This window comes from Grammomys surdaster, unplaced genomic scaffold (assembly GCF_004785775.1).
Source record: "Grammomys surdaster isolate TR1022 unplaced genomic scaffold, NIH_TR_1.0 125878, whole genome shotgun sequence".
Lineage (NCBI taxonomy): Eukaryota > Metazoa > Chordata > Mammalia > Rodentia > Muridae > Grammomys > Grammomys surdaster.
This window is the reverse complement of record NW_021620703.1, coordinates 559,054-580,299: the sequence shown is the minus strand read 5'-3', so window position 1 is coordinate 580,299 and position 21,246 is coordinate 559,054. Positions and strand designations below refer to the sequence as shown.

Genomic DNA, 21,246 nt, shown 5'->3' with positions numbered 1-21,246 from the left:
GCGGGGATACTGTATGACCAAGGCCACCTTAGAAAGTTAGCATCCCCCGCTGTGGACGTGGCGCAGGTTCCCCTCAGGGTGCAGCTGCTGCGGTTCCTGCAGGCCGTGGCCGGGTGGCGCTCTCCCTAGGCCGCCGCAGCGCGCCTGCCCTGCCGTGCCCTGCGGTGCCCTGCCCTGCCCTTCCCCGCCCGGTCCGGTCCGGTCTGGCTCCGCAGAGGCGCGGCGGGCAGGCGGGCAGGCGGGCGGACCGGCGGACGGGCGGGCGGGGCGGCATGTGCCCGGCGCGGTCCGGGGCCGACTCTGCGGCGCGGCGGGAGCGGCGAGGGCGGCCAGCGTAGGCGGCGGCGTGGGCCGCGGTATTTATAGCCGGGTGACAGCAGCGCGCCGCGGCCGTGTCGCCGCTCGTCCTGCGTCCGCCGCGGTGGCCGAGCCGCGCGCCCTCCGGTAAGTACGCGGCCCGCAGCCCTCGGCCCGCAGCCCGGGGCGCGCAGGCAGGCCGGAGCCCCGCAGCCCCGCAGCCCCGCATTCCCGCGGGCCGGGGACGCGGGAGCCGGGCGGGGACCGAGCCGGCCGGGGCTCCGGGGGACGGGCCGCGGGCAACACGAACTTTCCCGCTCCACCGATTCCGGGGCGCAGGGACCCAAGCCCCCAGCTGCCGGGGAAAGAAACAGGTTGCACTTCCTCCGCGTCCTTTCAGGAAGGGAAAGGGAAGGCCTGTGTATTTGCGAACTCCATCGTGACTGAATTAAAAACTAGTTTTCCATTTCTATTTTGAAAAATACCACAGGCCCGCGGCTGTGTTTGACCCGTGAGAGAACATCTAGGCTGCTATGATTCGTCCTACCCTCTGTGGAACATCAGTGTGTGTGTGTGTGTGTGTGTGTGTGTGAGACTTACTTTGATATTAGTGTATGGACGTAAACAAAGTGAAGTATGTAAAATATGAGGTGCCCCCACTCCAGTTTAGGATGCTTTTATGGTTTGATTTGTATTCTATAGCAAGTTCTAATTTACTGAATATACTGGTAAAATCTATGTAAAAACTATTTCTGTTATATCTATCATCTATCTATCTATCTATCTATCTATCTATCTATCTATCTTTCTATCCATCCATCCATCCACCGTCTATCTGGATATAATATCTTTCTAGCCCCTCAACCTTTGTAGTTTAAGAGCAACTGGGGATTTTGACTCAGTTGTTCATCACCATACTCCCACTCTGCATATAATTCTTGTGATCAAAAAACCCAGTACCCATCATTCCTACTTAATTTGCTTTAAACTTCCAGTCACTTAAAAGGTGACTCCAGGCTTGAATGAACTTTAGTCCATTGAGTTTTGCTGTCTTGGAGTAAGACTTTGACAAGCATATGGCCCAAAGGGCAGTCTGTGCCTTTCTTATTAAAGGGTCCCATGGTCACGACTCCACTTTATAACCCGATAGGATGGGCTCACCCCCATCTTGCCATTACATTGGGAAGCTGTCTTTGTGGAAGACCTTCAAACCAACTTTGCTCTTTCTCGGGTTCCGGGTTAAAGAAACTTGCTTTGATCGATGTCCCGAGGTCTGCCAGATAGAAGACACCAGAGGAAAATTACCAAACTTTTCATCCAATGGGAGGAGAAAGGATGTGATTTACAAATGCGATCCTGCAAATTAGTTGGGTACCACAGATACCATCCCCATCCCTATCCAGAAGCACTTAGGTGGTTACATTGATTGCTTTAGAAGGCTGTGCTTTATTTAAAAGGCTGTGTGGTCTTTGGAGTGGCTTGAAAAGCAGGAGTCCCAGTTGTATTTCTGTGATTGGTGTTTGCATGATAAAACCTGTCATGAATGCTGGGTTATACAAAGTGTTCTGCTCCTCCTGTTTGCTTGTTTGGTTTGGAAGTGACAGGGACGGAACCCAGAATCTTGATAGTCAAGGGTTGCCTCCACCCGAAGAACTTCTCTCATATGTGACCACTTATCTATCAGTTTGAGGTAAAGGCTTGTATTTCTCTTGAGGCCCATCCTTACCTAGATTTGGTCCAGGAAATATATACTGATCTGGCTTATCCACTTTTCTTCCATCTTTCCTTTTATGAAGTTAGATGCTCCAGTACTGCAAACTCTCCCTGAAAAGAAATCCTCGTTCTCTCCCCAGCCTGTTACCCCTCTGTCTATCATGTCTCTGTGTTCCTCTGCTCACCATCAGAAAGTGCTGAGTGATTAGTAGGTTGGGATCTTCCCATCTGTCGTAGATGGGATCATAATGCTAACTGGGGTACGTGGGGTACGTGCATCTGGGCTGCATAGAAGCAGGCATGCTTGTTTGTGTCAATTGACACCAACACAACCTTGGGCAGATTGTGGCTCGTTGAATCTGTGTGTCCTTACGAGATAGTTGGTATAAGGACTAATCGAGATAATATGTGAGAAAAAAATAAGTTTTTTTTCTGAGCCCGACATACATAAATAACGAAAACATCAATAACAACTGCGTTTTCTATATCTGCTGAAGTTCTGTTTATCTCAGGAAATAGGTTTTTTCAGCTCAGGAAATGGCGCTTTCATCTAGATGTTTGCCCTGACCATCCCTCCCTCCCCACATCCAGTCCACCTCCATCGGTAAACATCACTGCTTCTTTTATTATGTTTTATTATGTTTCTAGAAGCAGAGCTTTGTAAACTGCATAGACCTCAAACTATCTCTCACCACCTGTCATGGGGCATCTGTCTTCCTCATGAGCGTCTCTGCTTCTTCCCCTTGCCCTCCTGCAGAGTGTTTGGCCCTGCTGACAGCAGGGGATAGTGTCAGGGCCCTGCTTCACTCTGCCTGAACCAGGCCTGTTATCTTCCTTACTTTCCTCAGATGCCCTGCACTTCCTGAAGCACACTAGGTCTCCGAGGCCTTCAGTGCTCCCTGTCACCTTTCTCTACTTTACTTTTTTCTTTTAGTTTAAAGAAGTATTATCTTTTTAAGAGTTTCACATTTGTCCCTTACAAGAAAACCATCAGAAGCCCTGAAACAGGGTCCTTATAAGTAGCTTCATCCATGGTCCACTTGCTCTGGAATGGGAACTTTGGATGTTTCTGTCAGCCAAGGTTACTCTGTTAGCCATCTGTCTTCCAGTTATTCACCATCCATCTACCCATCCATCCATCCATCCATCTGTCCATTTACCCATCCATCCACCCATGCACCATCCATCCACCCACCTGCCCATCCACCTATCCATCCATCCATCCATCCATCCATCCATCCATCTATCCATTATCTACCCATCTATCCATCATCCACCCACCAATCCATCTACCATTATCCATCCATCCATCCATCCATCCATCCATCCATCCATCCATCCATCTTTAAATGCTTATTTTCTATTGACCATGTGCATGTAACTTCAGCACATGGGTGTCTAAGAGTGGTAGATGTTGGACAAATTACAGATGAATGCTATTCTGGAATTACAGTCAGACTTGACCATTTCTCTGTAGACGGTGTCAGTCTTCTCTTTGGAAGCCTTTGATCTCATGTTCTCTACTTAGTGGCTATACAACAGCATTTTCCTTACAAACTCCTTTGATCTGGAGGTCGTTACTCTTCTCCTTCATGCTCCTTTGGAATGCCGGATTTTGGTAAAATATGTGACATTTTAGTTATCTGGGATAAATCTGCATCTCTTTAGAGTTGGAACTACTATAGAAGCTGATGAGTGATCAATTTTAGCCTGTAGTCATCAATATTCCAATTACAACTTCTGTGTATACCCAAAGGCTTCCGTGGCATTAATTACCCCACTGTCATTACTGAGGGGTAATGCCACCATAGGGGTGTGGAGTTTTTGCCCTCTGAGAGGCAGACTGAACAACCTCAGCGGTGCATTCTGAAAGTACCATCAGATCAACTCAGCTACTCATGCTGATGTTCTGAAACAAGGGACAAGAAGAATTAACAATCTCTAGGCCCTTTGTGATCACATTACCATGTACTCATGTTGCTTAGGAAAAATAGACTTATCATCCTAGGAGTATTGTGAATCCTTTAGAAAATTTCCTAACCTGCACACAAAGGACAGAGTTTTGGGCAGAGTAAAGCATGGGAGCTGTGTGACCACATTTACCATACCTCTGATGAGCTTTTCCGGTTTGTGGAAGGTACTAAACCCTCAGTCCCAGCATCAGTATTTGTGAAAGGAAAAAAATAAGAGTATTTTCCTTACCGGGCAGCCATTCAGTTTATTAATGATGTTTGCAAAACTCATCAATACAGTCTCGTGTCCTGTGAGTACTCAGTAAATGTTAGCCACTTGTGATGGCAGTGATAATTCAGCGTAGAGCCGGTGCGGATGGCGTGAGCCAGGAGTGAGGTCAGTGTAGTTAGGGGCTATGCCGTCATTGCAGGCTTAGGGTCGGTTGCCTGCCTTTTCTCTTTTCCTTAGCAGATGTCTACTGTCACATGGCTCTGTTGGGTCTTCTTAGACAAAGAGAGAGCTCTTGTATGTCTGAGTGTTCCACTGAGTTTATTCAGTTCACATCTATTGACTAACCACTATTACTTCAGCACTAAGCTCTGCCCGGGAAGGAAATAGCCCCTTATGATCTTGCTAAGGAGGCTCAAGGGAAGGGGCTAAACATGTAAGTGGATGACTTCACTAGGAACTGCTAAGGGGAAAGATATCAGCATCCTCACATACAGTTATAGGATTAGAATTCAAAATGAACAAACAAACAAAAGACCAAAATATTTGCAAACCGTGTGCCTAGTAGCGTAGTCTATTGGAGAACCTCAATCTTAGATTGCTAACAACAGGGTCAACATGAACCTGTGGTCCATGGAGATGCTGATTATGAACTGCAGAGGTGGAAATATTTCTGGCACTCTGGATTGTATCAGGGTATCTAAAGAACTAGAAAGCCGGGCCACAAGAACTAGACAAACTTCTGACATCTTGGTGTTCAAAGCCATAGAAGAGGGATGAACAGAGATACTCAAGTAACTGTGTGGGTGCTGGAGAACTGGAAAGTGCCATTTTAACGTCTGGATATAAGAAAAACAGTAAATCTATCCTAATGTTTCTCATACAGAGATGAAATGATCAATATCAGGCTCCTGCTTCTTCCTGCTAGGGTCGAAGACACCGAACTATTGGAAGAAAAGACAGAGCTTATTGTAGGACCAGTCTCCGGCACTGATCAGAGAGAAAGGTCATTCAAGACCTGGGCATTACAGTTTGGCTTTTTCATTTGTTGGGTCTGTGAGTTAATGGGTAGCAAGCGCTTGGAGCTTTCACGTCCTTATCTGTAACATGATATCGAGAGGAACATTCATAGCATGGCTTGAAATTAACTGAGATCATACACTGGAGTACGGTTTCCGCTCAGCACTGTATGTAGTTCTGTCTCCCAAAATAGTGTTGCAGCAGCTGTCTCCAAAAATTTCTGAATGTGCTCATTTGACTCTGGCATGTGGACTTTATAATGCCCACAAAGCAAGATTCCGAAGTTAAAAAAAAACAAACAACCAAACCCACAGCAATGCAAGTCAGAGCATTTCATTTTAATAACAAGAGTCAAGGGCCTGTGCTGATTCTCTGAGTTCTCAGTCCCCACCTGTGCACCTGCGGAGAGACAGGAGGTTGTGGTGGCAACCTCATCAGAATCATCACTGGTTAAGAGAGGTGCATAGTTACCTAGAAGAAAGACTTAGGTGACACCTGCATCTGTGTCTGTGTTGCTAGGTATGTAGGAGTCTATTAAAACACAGGTTCTTTGGAATGAGGTTTTGGGACTTTCTCTGTGGTGGTGGTATTGGACACTTCCAGGAGCTCTGCGTGAGTCTTTATTAACAGTGGGCTAATGGTAGTAGATTCTCATAGACATTTATATTATTTATTTTTGTTCTACAACATTTGCTTTGCTATGTGCAAGTCACCATTCTTAAGCATCCTGAGTCACAGACCCCGGGAGTCTGTTCAGGTTTTACTGAGCTAAGCATTCAGGAAGATTTTCTGGGACTTGATGTTGCTTAGCGGGCTTGTGGGTCGAATCCCATCCCTGTGTATATTAATGTTGCTTTTAAAAAAAGAGTTGTACCAAATCTTCATTAATTTAGATTACGGCTTTAGTTGGCATTCATGAGCCAGGAGTATGGGGTTTTGGATCCTTGGTGCCTATTCTCAGATCTTCCATTGACTTTGAAGAACTTCAGGCTGTGTGTCATAGTTATGCTTTCAGTCAGGTGTAAAGCATCAACAACAACTACAACAACTTTATCAGTGCTCTCCTGCCCTTGCCTTCTCCAAGTGTTTCAGGATCTGTGAAGGATTTTTTCATTTACACCCCCTGACTCTCAGGAATAGTAGAATGTGTCACAGAATTTGTTCTGTTGCCTCTAGAGACGAATGTACCTCTAGGAAGTATGCAAGGCCTGACATCCTGGGGGTTGGCCCTGGCCCCTCACTGCAAGTGCTTGAATTCGACCTGGGGCTGGTAGTCATGCCCTGGGCTCAGACTTCAGAGACTCAGACCAGAGTTCTGTGGCGACTCACAAACTCTAAGAGCCTGAGTCCCATCCCTGTAAGATGAAGGGGTGGCAGTGGTAATAACAGCATTTAGAGGGTTGTTATGTCCCAAAACAGACATACTAATGATGCGTGCAGACACCGCACAGCTGTGTGGATACTTCCTTTAGAGGCTTTCTTCCTTTAGAGGGTTTGTTGTTGTTGTTTCGGGGTTTTTTTGTTGTTGTTTTAATTTTCCTGAACTTATTTAAAAAAAATTGTGAAAGAAGAAAAATGAGCTGGTCAATGGGAGTCAAATGATATCCCTTATTATTGTTATTTGGTATATAAACAGTTATTATGGCTAAAGAAACAGATATAGCTGAGTCCGAGTGCCAAGTCAGTTGACAAAAATGAACGTTAGCAGTAGCCATAGGCTTCTCTCACAAGACCCAGTGGATTTAAGGCAGGCCTAATGTGGGAGTTACAGTGTAGTGATTTGTGGGTAGCTCTGAAGAAGGTGCAACCCTCAGGGCGGAGGTGGTGCATACCTTTAATCCCAGTACCCAGGAGGCAGGGGCAGGTGGTTCTCTTTGAGTTTGAGGCCAGCCTGGTCTACAGAGAATTCCGGGTCAGCTAGGGCTACATACATGGGGGAAATCTCGTCCCAAGAAATCAAATGAAGAGGAGGAGGAGGAAGAAGAGGAGAAGGAAGAAGAGGAGGAGGAGGAGGAGAAGGAGGAGGAAGAGGAGGAAGGAGAGGAGGAGGAAGAGGAGGAGGAGGAGGAAGAGGAAGAGGAGAAGGAAGAGGAGGAGGAAGAGGAGGAGGAGGAGGAGGAAGAGGAGAAGGAAGAGGAGGAGGAGGAGGAAGAGGAGGAAGGAGAGGAGGAGGAAGAGGAGGAGGAGGAAGAGGAGGAAGGAGAGGAGGAGGAAGTGGAGGAGGAGGAGGAAGAGGAGGAAGAGGAAGAGGAGGAGGACCTCTGCCATCTCCACCTGGGAAGGAGGACCTCTGGCCATCTCTACCTGGGGAAACATCCTCCTTAGCCTGGACCTTGGACTTGGCCATGTCTTTCTCTGTGGAAGCTTTCTTTTGTCATATTTCCCAGAAGCACAGTGGTTCAGTTCTGCCCACCCCTCCCCCAACTCCAGGGAAAATGCTTAGTATAGACTTGGCTATATTAAATCTTTCTTGAAATTATTTAACCAGACTGTAAAGGTATTTTAGGGAATTTTCTGCCCATATGCCCATTTGACAATGTCTAGAAATAGATTTGGAAGCATATCCCATATCCATCAAATTGCTTAATCACCACTGTGAGGAGACAGATTTGGGAAGAGTGTTTGTTAATATGTATTCAGTTTACTTCTGCATCACTTGATCTTTTAAGTGGCCTTGTAGTATTGTCATAAAGTAAACCGTCTAAAAGCATCACGAAGATGTTATACTGTCTTCCCACTCTATGTCGCCGTAGTCACGATCTCATTAAAAAACAAAACAACAGTCTCGTGTAGGCCAGCCTGGTGTCAAACTTGGTATGTAGTTCAAGCTGGCCTTAAACAAATAAAATTCCAACTTTTACCTCCCAAGTGTTGGGATTACAGATGTGTGCTTTCAAGCATGGCTATCCCCTTAGCTTTGGACATCGTTCTTCCCTCTCTTGTCCCTTCCTCTCTTCTCTTTTATCTGCTCACTAGTCCTCAAATGATAGGAGACAAAAGTAAGCCAGGTGGTGGTGGCATGGGTCTTTAATCCCAGCACTTGGGAGGCAGAGGCAGACAGATCTCTGAGTTTCAGGCCAGCCTGATCTACAGATCAAGTTCCAGGATGGCCAGGGCTACACAGAAAAACCCTGTCTTGAAAAACCTGTCTATAGATTAGGATTGAGGACAGAGTTAACTTTCTTCAGCTTGGGGCTTGTCCTAGTACCATAGGCAGCAACAGGTGTATTTCCCACCTATCTTCTTGTGCAGCAGGCCTGAATAGGTCTGAACAACGGAGAAATGGCTCGTCTTCGGCTCTAACTTGGTGTCTTTCCTTACACAGGTCAAGCAGCACTGAAGGCTTGAAGGATGGGTAAAGACTTCCGCTACTATTTCCAGCATCCTTGGTCTCGCATGATCGTGGCTTACCTGGTCATCTTCTTTAACTTCTTGATATTCGCAGAGGACCCAGTCTCTCACAGCCAAACAGAAGCCAATGTTATTGTTGTTGGAAACTGTTTTTCATTTGTAACAAATAAATACCCTAGAGGAGTTGGCTGGAGGATTTTGAAGGTGCTTCTATGGCTACTGGCCATTCTCATAGGACTGATTGCTGGCAAGTTCCTGTTCCATCAGCGTTTATTTGGTAAGTACTGTACCATGTGCTGCCATGCTGCTGGCTCTTGACTTTCTGTCCTCTGAGCCAGAGCTGTCCATTTCCAAAGTCCAGTGCCAGATGCTTTCAGCTTGTCCTCCTGGCTCAGTGTGTTCTGGAATATTGTAGCGAGGTAGATTCTTTAACTGTCTCTGTGCTTGATGATTAGGGAAAGGGTCATGAAATGAAATTGGTATCAGGTTTCACTTAAAAATGTGTGCAACCAAAAGACATGAAAATAGCCCTAAGTGTGGTAGAGTTAAGAGTGCAGATTGTAAAGACAACGCCTTCTGACAACACGCATTTCAGCTACTAGCCATAAAAACAAACGAGCACACATATGCACGTGAAATTATAAACAGAACAGAGCATTTTTAACATCGTAAGAATACCTGCCTGTATTTATTTATTTAGTAGTGTACATGCGTGCATATGCTCCTGTGTGTGTGTGTGCATGTGTGTGTTATATGTGTGCATGTATGCGCATGTGTGTGTATGTATGTGTGTGTTCAGAGTACAACTAACAGGAATTGGTTTTTTTCTTGCATTGTGTGGGTTCAAAGAATTAAACGCAGGTCACCATGCTTTGTGGCAATAAACCTTTCTTTCTCAGCCATTTCTTTACTTCTATTTCTTTTAGATTGAAAAACAAAACAAAACAAAACAAAACAAAACAAAACAAAACAAAACTTACACCAAAACTTTGGCTTCCTGATGTTTATTTGGAACCTGTATAGTATAGTATATAGAAGAACAGAATAGTATTAAGGAATCTCTTGGTAATAAATATCAGAAAAGTTAGTTTAAGTTAAAAAGTAACTAGTTATGTGTTAGCGCACAGATTCTCATGCTGCAGCCTGACACTGTGACCCTTTAAATCAATTCCTCATGCTGTGGTGAGCCCCAACCATAAGATTATTCTTGTTGCTACTTCATACCTGTAATTCTGCTACTGTACATCACTGCGAATTGTAAGTGTCTAATATGCAGCATATCCGATATGCAGCCCCCAAAGGAGATACGACCCCCAGGTTGAGAACTGCTGTGCTAGAGGGCTGACTCTGCTGTTCACGCATTCCCAGCATCCACAGGGAGGCTCACAACCCTCTGTGACTGTAGTCCCATGGGAGCCTCTTCTGGTGTGCAGCTATACATTTGGACAAAACTGCTATATACATCAAATATACAAACGTAAAGAAAAACTTTAGGAATAAGTAACCATATAAGGATACTGGGCCGTTTCACAGATACCAAGGAGGAAATTCACTTTGGACTCTGGGGTGAAGTGGTCTGTCAGGATGAGTGAGACAGTGTACAGTCACTTGGTGAGACTAGCTTTACTCATGTTCACACTCCCAGGGAAGAGACCGACTTTGATCCAGTGAGGTATGGTTCCCTCTGCTTGCCTGATTGAGGTTGGTGAAGAAGTAGGGTAGACATTTATTTATTACACACCAGACACTAGGGTAGAACATGTAATAGGTACAGCCTCTGCTCTCATAAACGCTTATCTTCTGGAGGACAGAGCTAAGCAGGCAAATGTACGACACTTGTTAAGCTGATATGTGGGGAGGATGAAATCAGACACGAGTGCTGCAGCTGGCCAGTCACTAAGAGACTTTAATAAAAGCGTATTGTACCAGCACGATAACAACGGGGTAATAAAAGTATAGTATACCCAGCAATGATAAAAGTTAAAGTAGGGGATCTTGCGGGTGTGCGATTTAGACAGAACAGACGTATCTACAGAACAAATTGATCTGACTGCCTCTCTCAAGGTCTCTTTGGCCTTGGCCTTAGAATATGGGAAGAAACCACAGCCTTACAGGTGACAAAAGCAGGGACCTCTGTTCCTTAGATGTGGGCCTGAGTGAAGATGGTGCGGAAGTGGGTGTATCTGAGTTGGAGGAGCAGGAAGGAGAACCTCCCCCAATCTGACACCCCTCACTTTACTGTAAAGAACAAAAATAAAGGTAGTAGGATAATAAGAGACTTTAGGGAATGTGGTCAAGGTGTGGAGGACTTGTTGGAGGGAGGTCAGTCGGCCAGGGATAGGTGGACAGGTTGCCTATCATCATGGAGAGCCACCGGGGACATGCACTTACAAGTGTGAATGGTGCCAGTCTGAATTGCCCAGCATTTTCTTTTTCAGAGCTCAGCCACTAGGAACAATGGTGATTTGAAAGCGTGGTGGGGATTGCTCAGACATGCGCTTTGCAGACACAAGCTGGCGAGGTGGCACGTGACTGGGCAGGAAGGGCGCTAACAGTCTGGAAGGAGCCTGCAAGCGCTTGGAGATTTAGGTGAAAACCAAGCACCCCAGAGTTCACGTGAAGTGGAAGTAATAAATGAGGACATTTGTGGGCGTGGCTGAATGACAGCCATCCTTCAGCGGTGATTTCTCTAGGGTGTGGTCACTAGGGTGACATGCTCCTGCGGTCTGGAGGTCGTTGACACAGAAGATTCACAGGAACATAGCGTTAGTCGGCTCACACATCAAGTATGGAACACGCGTGGAGCTGGATGTAGTGATCTGTGTAGGAGTAGTTAAGGGTGCGTGGTGAACGTGAGACTGAGTTTCCAAAATAGATAGGGAGTGCTGGAGAGGGTAGTCAGTGGCTAGAGGTGTTTGTAAGCCATCTGAGGAACTTTTAAAAAATGTACTAGTTATGGCAAGTGAGTCGGGCGCCACTTGTTAAAATTTAGGACGGCGTTTTCTTGAGCCGACTAGCGGAGGTGGCTCTGCTTAGCTCTACTGCCATGTTCCACAGCCAGAGGCCACGCGTGGGCCACAGCTAGAAAAGGCCAGCCAGAAACACTGGGCCTGGCACCCATGAGATGACAGAGTGGGAGATGACTCTGCCAATCTCCCAAACTGTTGCCACAGTGCTTGGCTGAGCCCAGATCATCCCGCCATCCATGCGGTACCCGGTAGAAATGAGAATCTGAAGTTTAATTATTATCCAAAGGCTTTATATATTTGGTAATGCTCAATTAACAGAATGCCCACACAATTGGAGGTGTTACCCAATTAACTAACCTAGATATAAGTTGTTACCCAAGACTGCTCTCGATACAGCATGGTCCTCCATGGCTCCCACATCTCTCCTCCTAGCTCCTCCTCTTCCTTCTTCTGTCTTCTCCTTCCGACTCCTCACTCTGCCTACTTCTCATAGGGCCCCATCTCTGAGCTTTATATAAATGCAGTGGGAAGAGAGCCCACTACAAGAATATTAAGGCTGGGGAAAAGCACCCAAATCTATAAAAGGACAGTTGAGAACCATCTAGAACCAAAATAATGGCTCAATAATATGGGTAGGTGGCTTGACTTTGCAATGGCCACATTTTGCCAAGCTGTTCTCTTATAAATTCTAGCTCTTATACCAAAACCAGATTTCAGTCACGGCTTGTGTGTCAGTTCTCCCTTTAGTATGGTAGCTTAGCTCTGAAAAAAAGCTTTCTAGATTTCTAGTGGTTTACCGAGTATCGAGTGCATCTTAACTTCCTTGCTTACAATAGAAAAGATTTTCATGTCAGTTTGACAGTTTCTTCTTTTATCCTTACTCAAAATCTCTGAAACGATGCGTCTTAAAGAAGGAAAATCTACTTTGCAAGTTTTGTGAGATAAGTAGATTCCCGGTCCAGCTTCCACATGAACTCTAAACCACTGTTGTCTGTCTTTCTTCCTTGGCTCGAGGACTCTAAATCACTCTGCCTAGCTCCTCTCTCCTCCCCTGATTCACTGTGGATTATAGAGTGATTTTTGTGTACTACTAAGAAACTCCTATCACCCACAAGGTGGAATCCAAATTCTTTGGATTGATGGCCAAGGCTCCTGATGACGACTCTTGGGGTTACACTGTGCACAGTGTGTGGTCCTCCAACCTGCCATGCCCCTCACTATGCTTCTCACAGAGCCCTGCTGTGAGGCTCTGGGCCCCTTCTAACACCTCAGCCAACTCCTTTCCTCCTCGAACCCAGTTCACCTCTATTGAGTTGATTTCTCAAGCCCTCCTGCATTATACCAGTTGTCTTCTTGTTACAAAGTTGTCTACTTGTTGCAAAGCAGTGCCGTAGGGTACCCTCAGCTCATAGCCTGCAGGATTGTGGGAGAGAATCCAAATTTTAATGCAAGCACAAATATTCTCATTGGCTTGATCCGTGATAAATGTTTCTGTCTTGGTTCCCAGATAACCAGCCCGCATACATAATTCATGTATAAAAAGCTATATTTAAGCCTTTAATGATATGAGGATACCAGCCCACAGCAGTTGATGTTGGTGATGGTGTGTACGTGCTGAGACGACTAAAGGTGAATGACGAGCACAGAATCTTGTGCTGCAGAAATACCAGGATGGTTTATGGAGTGATCAGAATAATTTTGTGCCAAGTAGTTTCACCTTTTGTAATTCTCTAGTAAAATGCCAGATTTACGTATTGAATAAAATGTCCCCTTCAGTGCACTCTGAGTCTCTCCTGTGCTTCCTTATCTCTTCTCCGTGCAGTGATCCTGTGAGCACCTATTTAAGGGGTTTAGTGATGATGGATTTAGTTTTGTGTGAGATACAATGTTGCAGTTTTACAGATGTGTAGGAAGCCGCATGGTTTTCCCGCTGAGCCAAGCAAGGTCTTGCTTTGTGGCCCAAGGTGGCCTTGATCTCTCTTTCAATATTCCTACCCCAGCTTCCCAAGATCTGGGATTACAGGCTTCCCATAGTAACAGGGGCATGTGATTGAGGACCACATTCAAATGAATTTCTTAGTTCAGGACTAGCTCTTGTTGAACATTGTATAAAGGTTTACCAGAAGAGAGCTCTACTGAATCACCAGTTTACTCTCTCTGGTCTCTCTTTCCTGTTTGCTTGGATGAACCTTAGTGTTTTTTTTTTTTTTAAATATTCAAATAGTATGTTTTGGCATGATTTTTCTACTTGTGTATAAAAAAATTTGTGTGTATAATTATTAAATCAGAGGAGAATTTAATATCTTTCTTAAGTTTATTAAATAATTAATTGTATTCTAAAAATAAATTGAAGTTATTCCAGACCACATGTGCACTAGGACGTGGGCCATGAAGTCAGGAAGTCAAGGAAAGGAGAGAAAATCTAATGTGCATTGATTCTGTGAACTGGGTGACCCTTGTTGAGTTCTGAAATTCCTTGGAACCCGGGCAGAAGGCGCAATGGAAAGCATTACCTCCTTTGGTTGTCTGCCGTGAAGATTTCAAGGTCCACATGGAGATTTTCTCTGCAAAATGTTAGGATTTTGTTGCCATAAATTGTGCTTATTCTTCTGCTCTGTGCAGGCAGGGCTGGATGGGGAGACGACAAGTGGATTTCCTTTTTTTAATTTTTATTTTTGAGTCTTAATTTCATAAAAGGACAGAACGTAATGTTGAAGCACAAGAGCAAGCTTATCATAGGATATTCCAACTGTCCTCCTTTTAAAAATATAATGTCTTTATTAATTGTCCGAGACTTTCCTACAGTGCGCTTTGACTACTCTTGGTCCCACGGCACCTTCCCTCCTTCAAGACTCACACCCACCTCCCAACCCCTTCTTCCTTCATTTTCTTTTGTTTTTAAAGAACCTGTGAAGTCTTATTCATGAGAGAGCTCTTCTAGGAGACAAAGCAAAAAGGGCTTAGGCAACTTCATAACTAGACTGATCTAGAATTACCAAGATTGCCACTAATGAATTCAAAGACATATTCTTTCCCACTACGCCTCTGTCTTGTCCTTTTGTTTCCTGATATGTTCGAAGAGCCCCTGTCCATTTCAGCTTTCCTTTCCTGCACTGCCCCTTTAACAGATTGTCACGTGACCTCTGCCTGAAGGAGCTGTCCATCTCCTTCAACAAGAACGTTCTGTGTATTTACCAAAGGCAGGGCCCCGCAGAAGCTGCAAGAGACAGAAGGCAGGCAGATTCAGAATGGGTTGCCATGGGCAGCACCTGAAAATGACTGGAAGCTTGTGTCTTAGTTAGGGTTATGCTTATTGTGATGAAACACTATGACCAAAGAAACTTGAGGAAGGAAGTAGTTTACTCAACTTACACTTCCACAACACTGTTCATCATGGAAGGAAGTCAGGACAGGATCTGAAACAGGGCAGGAACATGGAAGCAGGAGCTGATGCAGAGGCCATGGAGGGGTGCCACTTACTGGCTTGCTCATTGTGGCTTTCTCAGCCTCATTTCTTATAGAACCCAGGACCACCAGTCTAGGGATGGCCCCACCCACAATGGGCTGGGCCCTCTGCCATCAATCACTAATTAAGGAATACCTGACTATGGATCTTATGGAGGCATTTTCTCACTTGAGGTTCCCTCCATTCAGATAACTCTAGCTTGTGTCAAGTTGACATCAACTAGCCAGCACATCCTGTTTATATTGCTCATCCCTCAACAGAATTTATATATACTGTTATTTACACACCTGTTTCATTAATGTCTGGTCTCCAAGCTATACCATAAGCCCTATGAGAGCAGACCTTACGCCGCTATTTTTCATGTAACTCTCAGGGTCTGAACTGTGCTCGGCCCACAGTATTCAATAAATTTAAAGGACTTGATAAAGAAATCGTTCACCTTTCATAGGTTGATTTTGCTGATGTTGCCTTTTCCTTGGAAACTGTAGCACGGAGTTCATTTTCTTTATTCATAAAATATGAGAGAGGGAATTTAAAATCTGGTTAAAGAGACAAGATACGTAGGCATGAAAAATTAAATACCCTGATAACAGAAGGAAACGCATATCAAGTATCAGATGAATAGTCTACCCTGAGTGCTGTGGGAATCCAGGAGGGGAGTCACGGTGACTAGGAAGGTGAAAGGGGGTGTTCTTGCCCAGGTGGGATCTCAAATGAGCAAGACCGGGATTAAATAGAAATGCTGTACAGATTTCCTTACAGAGGTCTGGGCATGGGGTAAATGGTGGGAGCAAAGGAGACAAGGATGACCGGCTTATAAAGCATGGCTGTGTGGTGCTAAAGGGAGAAACAGAGCTGTCTGGAATGAGGGCTAGAGAGAGTTGTAGTGAGAACGAGCAGGGAGAGGATGTGAAGGTTTGTTGGTTCCCAGTCAGTGTGGTAACTTTAGACTTCTATGGTCTTTGAGTTTGGGGAATATCTGAAGAAACTATGAAACGACAACAAAGTTACTGTTGAGGAAGAATCAGAGGGGTGCTGTCAAGGGAGAGACAGGAATGAAGGAGTCAGGAGGGTCCTTCATTAGCTGCCTGCACTCATTAGGGCGTCAGAGTGTTTGGGGCAGTGTGTGCAGGAACCTAGTGACAGAAGATCAAGCCAGATGAGGATGTAAAGCTCCCAGAGCTGATGGGACTTGAGTCAGGGAGACTGAAGATAGCTAGGCAGGCTGGGCGGGAGGCCTGGCAGTCTGTTCATCTTGGGGCTGAAGGAGGAGGAGAAACAGAAGGTCCTGCCGCCCGGTGAGCACACAGCCGTGGCTGTTTGTCTTGAAGACTATGCAGTGTGTCTTAGCAAGCTTAACCTGGGCCATTGCTCCTCCTCCACACTCCGAGGGCAGATTCTTTTTACGTTAGAGTGCGTTTCTATGTTCATCCCGTCACCCTGCTAAATGCCCCACGGTCAAAAACATTCATTTGAATAGTAGCTGGACATCTGCTTCTTTGGATATCACTTGGGCAGGGGGAAGAAGGACGAAAAACAGCCCTTGTGTGAGTTGGGATTACTTTTTGCTGATACCAGTTCTTGCTGACACATTTCTACAAACAGGAGCCTCAGGTTTCAGAGTCTGAGGATCTCATTTGCCCACCGTTAAGAACCTTTGTTCTGATCTGCGTAGTTTCCCCCAAGAGAACTAAGCTTTTTTTAAAAAAAAAAAAACATTGTGATTCCTTTTCTAAAGGGTTGTGCTAACAAAGGGCTGGTTTCTAGACTGCTAATGAGATCTGGGAGGGGATGGCTGGCACAGACAGCCACATAAAACTGCTGCGGGTGTCTGTTATGTAAACATTAGTGGACTTCTGGGTTGTGTGTATGTGCTTTTGATTGTTTCATTTTTAAATAGCAAGGTGGTTTTGCTATGTTTTGGGTTTTTTTTTGGGGGGGGGAGTAATTTCAATATATCATGAGATTTTAGAAGACCAAGTCTAGTCTTTTTCTTATACTATTGTAATACAATTCCAATATTTTCTTACATTATTATGATAAAGGACAGTCAATGAGGGTGACACAGTATTTGGTTGGCTAATGAATTTAATAATGCTGACTGCCTGCTTGTTTCTACTGCGTTGTTTTAAGCCTACTTGAGAATTTTCTTTATCTTCTGAACTAGATGTTTGATTTTATTTTTATAGGAAAGATTCAGACATTCTAGAGAATGCGGGCAAGATAGTCATGGTAACACTGGACAATTAAGGCATAAAAAACAAATCAAGTACTTTGGAAAAAACACATTATTTCAATACGGTTCTATGGGATGAGATATTGTGTGTTGATTTGAGGTCTGAGCAGTTCACTGATAATAGATGAATAGTAAATGGCCCTCAAGTGTATCACAGTACTTAGTGGTACATGTAGGAAAATATATTCATAGATTGTCCAGCAGAAATATAAGCAATTGGTGGTTTTCATTGTTGTATGATCAAGATGATGAGCATTTCCATCTATAGGAGCCATATGTCTGTACCTATATTATCTATATCACCTACATGTCTGCAAACATGTACATGATCAATAGCTTTAAACTTCGTCCAAAGTATTATTATTTTACACTCATGTTGCTATAAACCTATAACCATCTTCTCACCAGGTCTATCCCGAGTGTTAATATCTTCATTTCTGAAAGTGTTTGAATTGTCAATAGACAGTTATAGTCCGTAGAGTAAAACACTTTCAGAGCCAGAGACGACTGAAGACTTCACTGAAAAGTTTGTTGTGTCCCTTCTGGTAGGAGAAGCAAAGAGCGAGTATACAGATAGGTAGATGTATGAAACAGGCTAGGGGAAGCAAACTGAAAAATATTGATAGTTTATATTTAAAAAACCAACAGACTCTTGTTTCTCTAGGGAGATTTGATGTGAGAGAGCTGTTGAACTGCAGACCCCTGTGGTAGAGCACTGTGCCAGCACGCCTGTGGCCTTGGGTTTGATGCCACAAGCTACAGAAAGGTTCAGTGAGCTTTGGAGTCCTTTACAGAAGAGCTGCCTCCTGACTGTCGTGCCCTTTCTCCCATAGAGCAGGAACAGAGAGGCTGGGAATGCCCCTAGCTGTGCCCTTTTGCTTGTGAGGTGCCTTTGTTAGCTTGTAGTCAGCCATGTAGCCGTTAGCACTAAAAGGCAATCATCTGCAGCCTTCAGGGCAAAATCTGCTGCTATCGAGTTCCCCTAGGACAGAGATTACAAACTCTGCAGAAAGGGACCTCAAGGACTTAATACACTATGTCAGGTAGAGCATTGTAATTCAGAGATTACACTATGTCAGGTAGAGCATTGTAATTCAGAGATTACAAACTCCGAAGAAAGGGATCTCAAGGACTTAATAAACTATGTCGGGTAGACTGTTGTAATTCAGCAACCATTAACCAGGCAAGCTTTCTAGGTACTTTTTTTTTTTTTTTCTGTTCTTGGAAGAGATGAGTCATTTAGGGTCAAGGGGCTCTCCTTTCCAGGTTGAGCAGTGCTGCCTCCATCTCCTCTGAGTGGGAGGGAATGGCTATGGGACCCTTATGGAGACAGCTGCCAAATGGCCTTGCAGCAGGCAGCTGAACCCACTACCCAGAGACGGGAAAGCCAGCTCAGTATTAGTGAGGTGGACCCGGCCTGGGGAGAACTTGGCAGCGGATATGGCAGCAAGCGGTGAAGCTGGCGGTGAAGAGAGCTCGCTTACTGGATTATTTACAATTAATGCATTGTTTGTTTTTCCAACGCAGGGTAATTAGTCCTGATTGAAGCAGGGGTGTGAGCTGAGATTTTATTTCTCTGGCTTGCTTCTCTTTCCCTCCCGTTCCTCCTCTCAGTGCTGTAATTGGAATCATTTAAAAGATATTTTCATGGAGTTAAAATAGTATGCTACTTAGGGTACACATGCACTGGGCTAGCAAGGATGCTATCGGTGACATCAATGGGCAGTCTTGCTCCCCTCATAGGGAAATTTGCTGGGTGGGTGGTGAAGGGGAAGATGTGGGACAAAGCTCTCACAGGGCTGTGTTGCTCTGAGGGGTTCTGGATAGAAGGGGGCAAAGAAAAGCCATTACAAGATATAGGGGCACACGGGATCAGAACAGAGGTCCTCAGAGGCAGGCTCGGTTACTCATCACAATGAATAGTGGGTTCTGAGTGCGGGTGGTGGGAGAGATGGTTCCATCGGTTTTGATTGGGGATCTCACGAGCATGATCTGTCATTCTTGTTGATGGATACACAGAAATGCTCAAGGTTCATTTGCCCAGCTCCAAGGTCATCACAAGAGCCAGCAGCAAAGTTAGTACCTAAGCCGAAGCCTCATTTCCAGACGGGCGCCTTCCAGGCACTCCAGATGGCAAACTGGCAGAGGCCAGCCTTGTCTGCCTTGGGAGTGGGTCATGCCAGGCCACTCCCTACCGCCCTGCTCCACATTGTCAGTGTCCAGAGCTTTCTGACACCATCTCTGCTTGACAGTCCTTCCTTTGGGTTACACGAAATCATTTGATTGACCTCGCAGGAGTGTCTCAGTTTCAGGGCACAGACTCTCCTTGCTGTGCAGTCCAGAGAAACGCTAAAGGTGCTTCCTGCAGAGAGGGTCACTCTCTGCAGATTCTCCTTCTGCTTAAGACGGATGTGATGACAGAACAAGATTTTTCCCTTGCCCAGCACACACTTCTTGTACTTTGTGTGTCCTTGAGGGCATAGCCAGGATGAGCCAGCTAAGAGTGGACACATGGACCCGAGAGTGCAGGTTTGAACCGGCTTCAGCTGTCCAGGGAAGGTTATGTCCTGCTTTAACCCCCTTCACCTTATGCCCATCCCAGTTTACTCCAATGCAACAGCGGCGTTCTGTCACCATCATCACTGACAAATGTTTCAGGATTTGTTTGCCCAAGACATTTTCAGTGCGTAAATCCACGGCATGGGCATATTTAAGTAGGGCGGCACACCTCATGCTGATTAGACACAGACGCTTGACAACAGAGCCACAACTGCAGTGCCAGCAAGGGAAAATGGCCAAGAAGTGGAGCAGGCCATTGAGTCTGGAAGTGCAAGAAGCTGTTCCAGACAGGAATGGTCAAGGGAGGTTTTGTAATGCGTCATGGGTCGGTGTGAGCTACGGGACTCTCAGGATGAATGAGTGTAGCCAGAGCAACCTTGTTATGAATTTCTCCACCAAGCCCTGGTCAGTGATGGAGAATGTAAAGTCCCCGGGTGTGAACAGCACCAGCAGAAAATCTGTTGTTAGCTTGAGTGGAAAGGGGGCAAGGCGGGCTGGTGACCATGCTAAGGAGAAAGAAGGGGCAACGTGGTCCTCAGTAGTGTGTGAAGGAGGGGGTGTTCCTGAGTGAGCAGATTTAGGTAGAGGGGCGGGCGCAAGTAATGGAAACTTTGTTTGGGGGCATGCCAGTGAAAGACTTAACAGTTAACAATTATGCTGTTGATAACAGCAATGCTCCAACATGGTGGCATCTGGGTGATATACTCAGAATGAAGAGTTTAAGGTCATCCTTGGTTACACAGTGAGTGGGAGACCAGCCTTGGCTACATGAAATTTTACCTCACACAAACAAACAGACCAACAACAAAACAAGGGCTGGGGGTGTAGCTCAGTGGTCAGAGTGTTTGCAGGTCATGCAGGAAGCCCTGGGATTTGATCCCTTGAAGCCTTGGAGGTGGTGACTCACACCTGTAATCCCACCTTTGGGAGGATAGGAGGACTGGAAGTGCCAGATCATGTTCAACTACAGAGAGTTTAAGGACATCCCAGGCTACAGGAGATCCTGTCTCAAAAAGAACAAAATAACAGAAAATAACACAAAGCTATACATTTGGTGGTAAACAGAGCGAATGGAAAGAAACTGGGGGCAAGGGTGATTGTGGATTCTGTGAAAGACCTTGGCCTGTGGGATGGCTACTTCGATGCTTATTTCTTTAAGAAAGTAACTTTTATTTAAATCATTGTTTCTGGCCTCTGTTTTCAGACAGATATATTGTAAAGCAGATTTAGGTAGAGGGGCGGGTGCAAGTAATGGAAACTTCAAGGGAATTACGGAACCTCTTTGTTTTATTAGTATTTTTAAATTGAAAATAGATATTTTTCATGCAATATATTCTGATTAGTGCTCCTGTCTCCCAACTTCCTCCAGATCTTTCCCACCTCCCTATCAACTCAGATCCTCACCTCCTCTCTCTCTCTCTCTCTCTCTCTCTCTCTCTCTCTCTCTCTCTCTC

At 45.2% G+C, this 21,246-nt stretch overlaps 1 protein-coding gene across 1 annotated transcript in view; it reads left to right on the top strand.

Annotated features, from left to right (window-relative positions):
- Window positions 1-423: 423 nt before the first annotated feature.
- Window positions 424-21,246, top strand: part of Tmem117 (transmembrane protein 117) — a 437,212-nt gene continuing 416,389 nt past the window's right edge. The window contains exons 1-2 of the mRNA XM_028752174.1: window positions 424-444; window positions 8,537-8,839. Coding sequence (XP_028608007.1) covers window positions 8,563-8,839 — 277 coding nt within the window. The 5' untranslated portion in view covers window positions 424-444; window positions 8,537-8,562. The remainder of the gene's footprint in view (window positions 445-8,536; window positions 8,840-21,246) is intronic.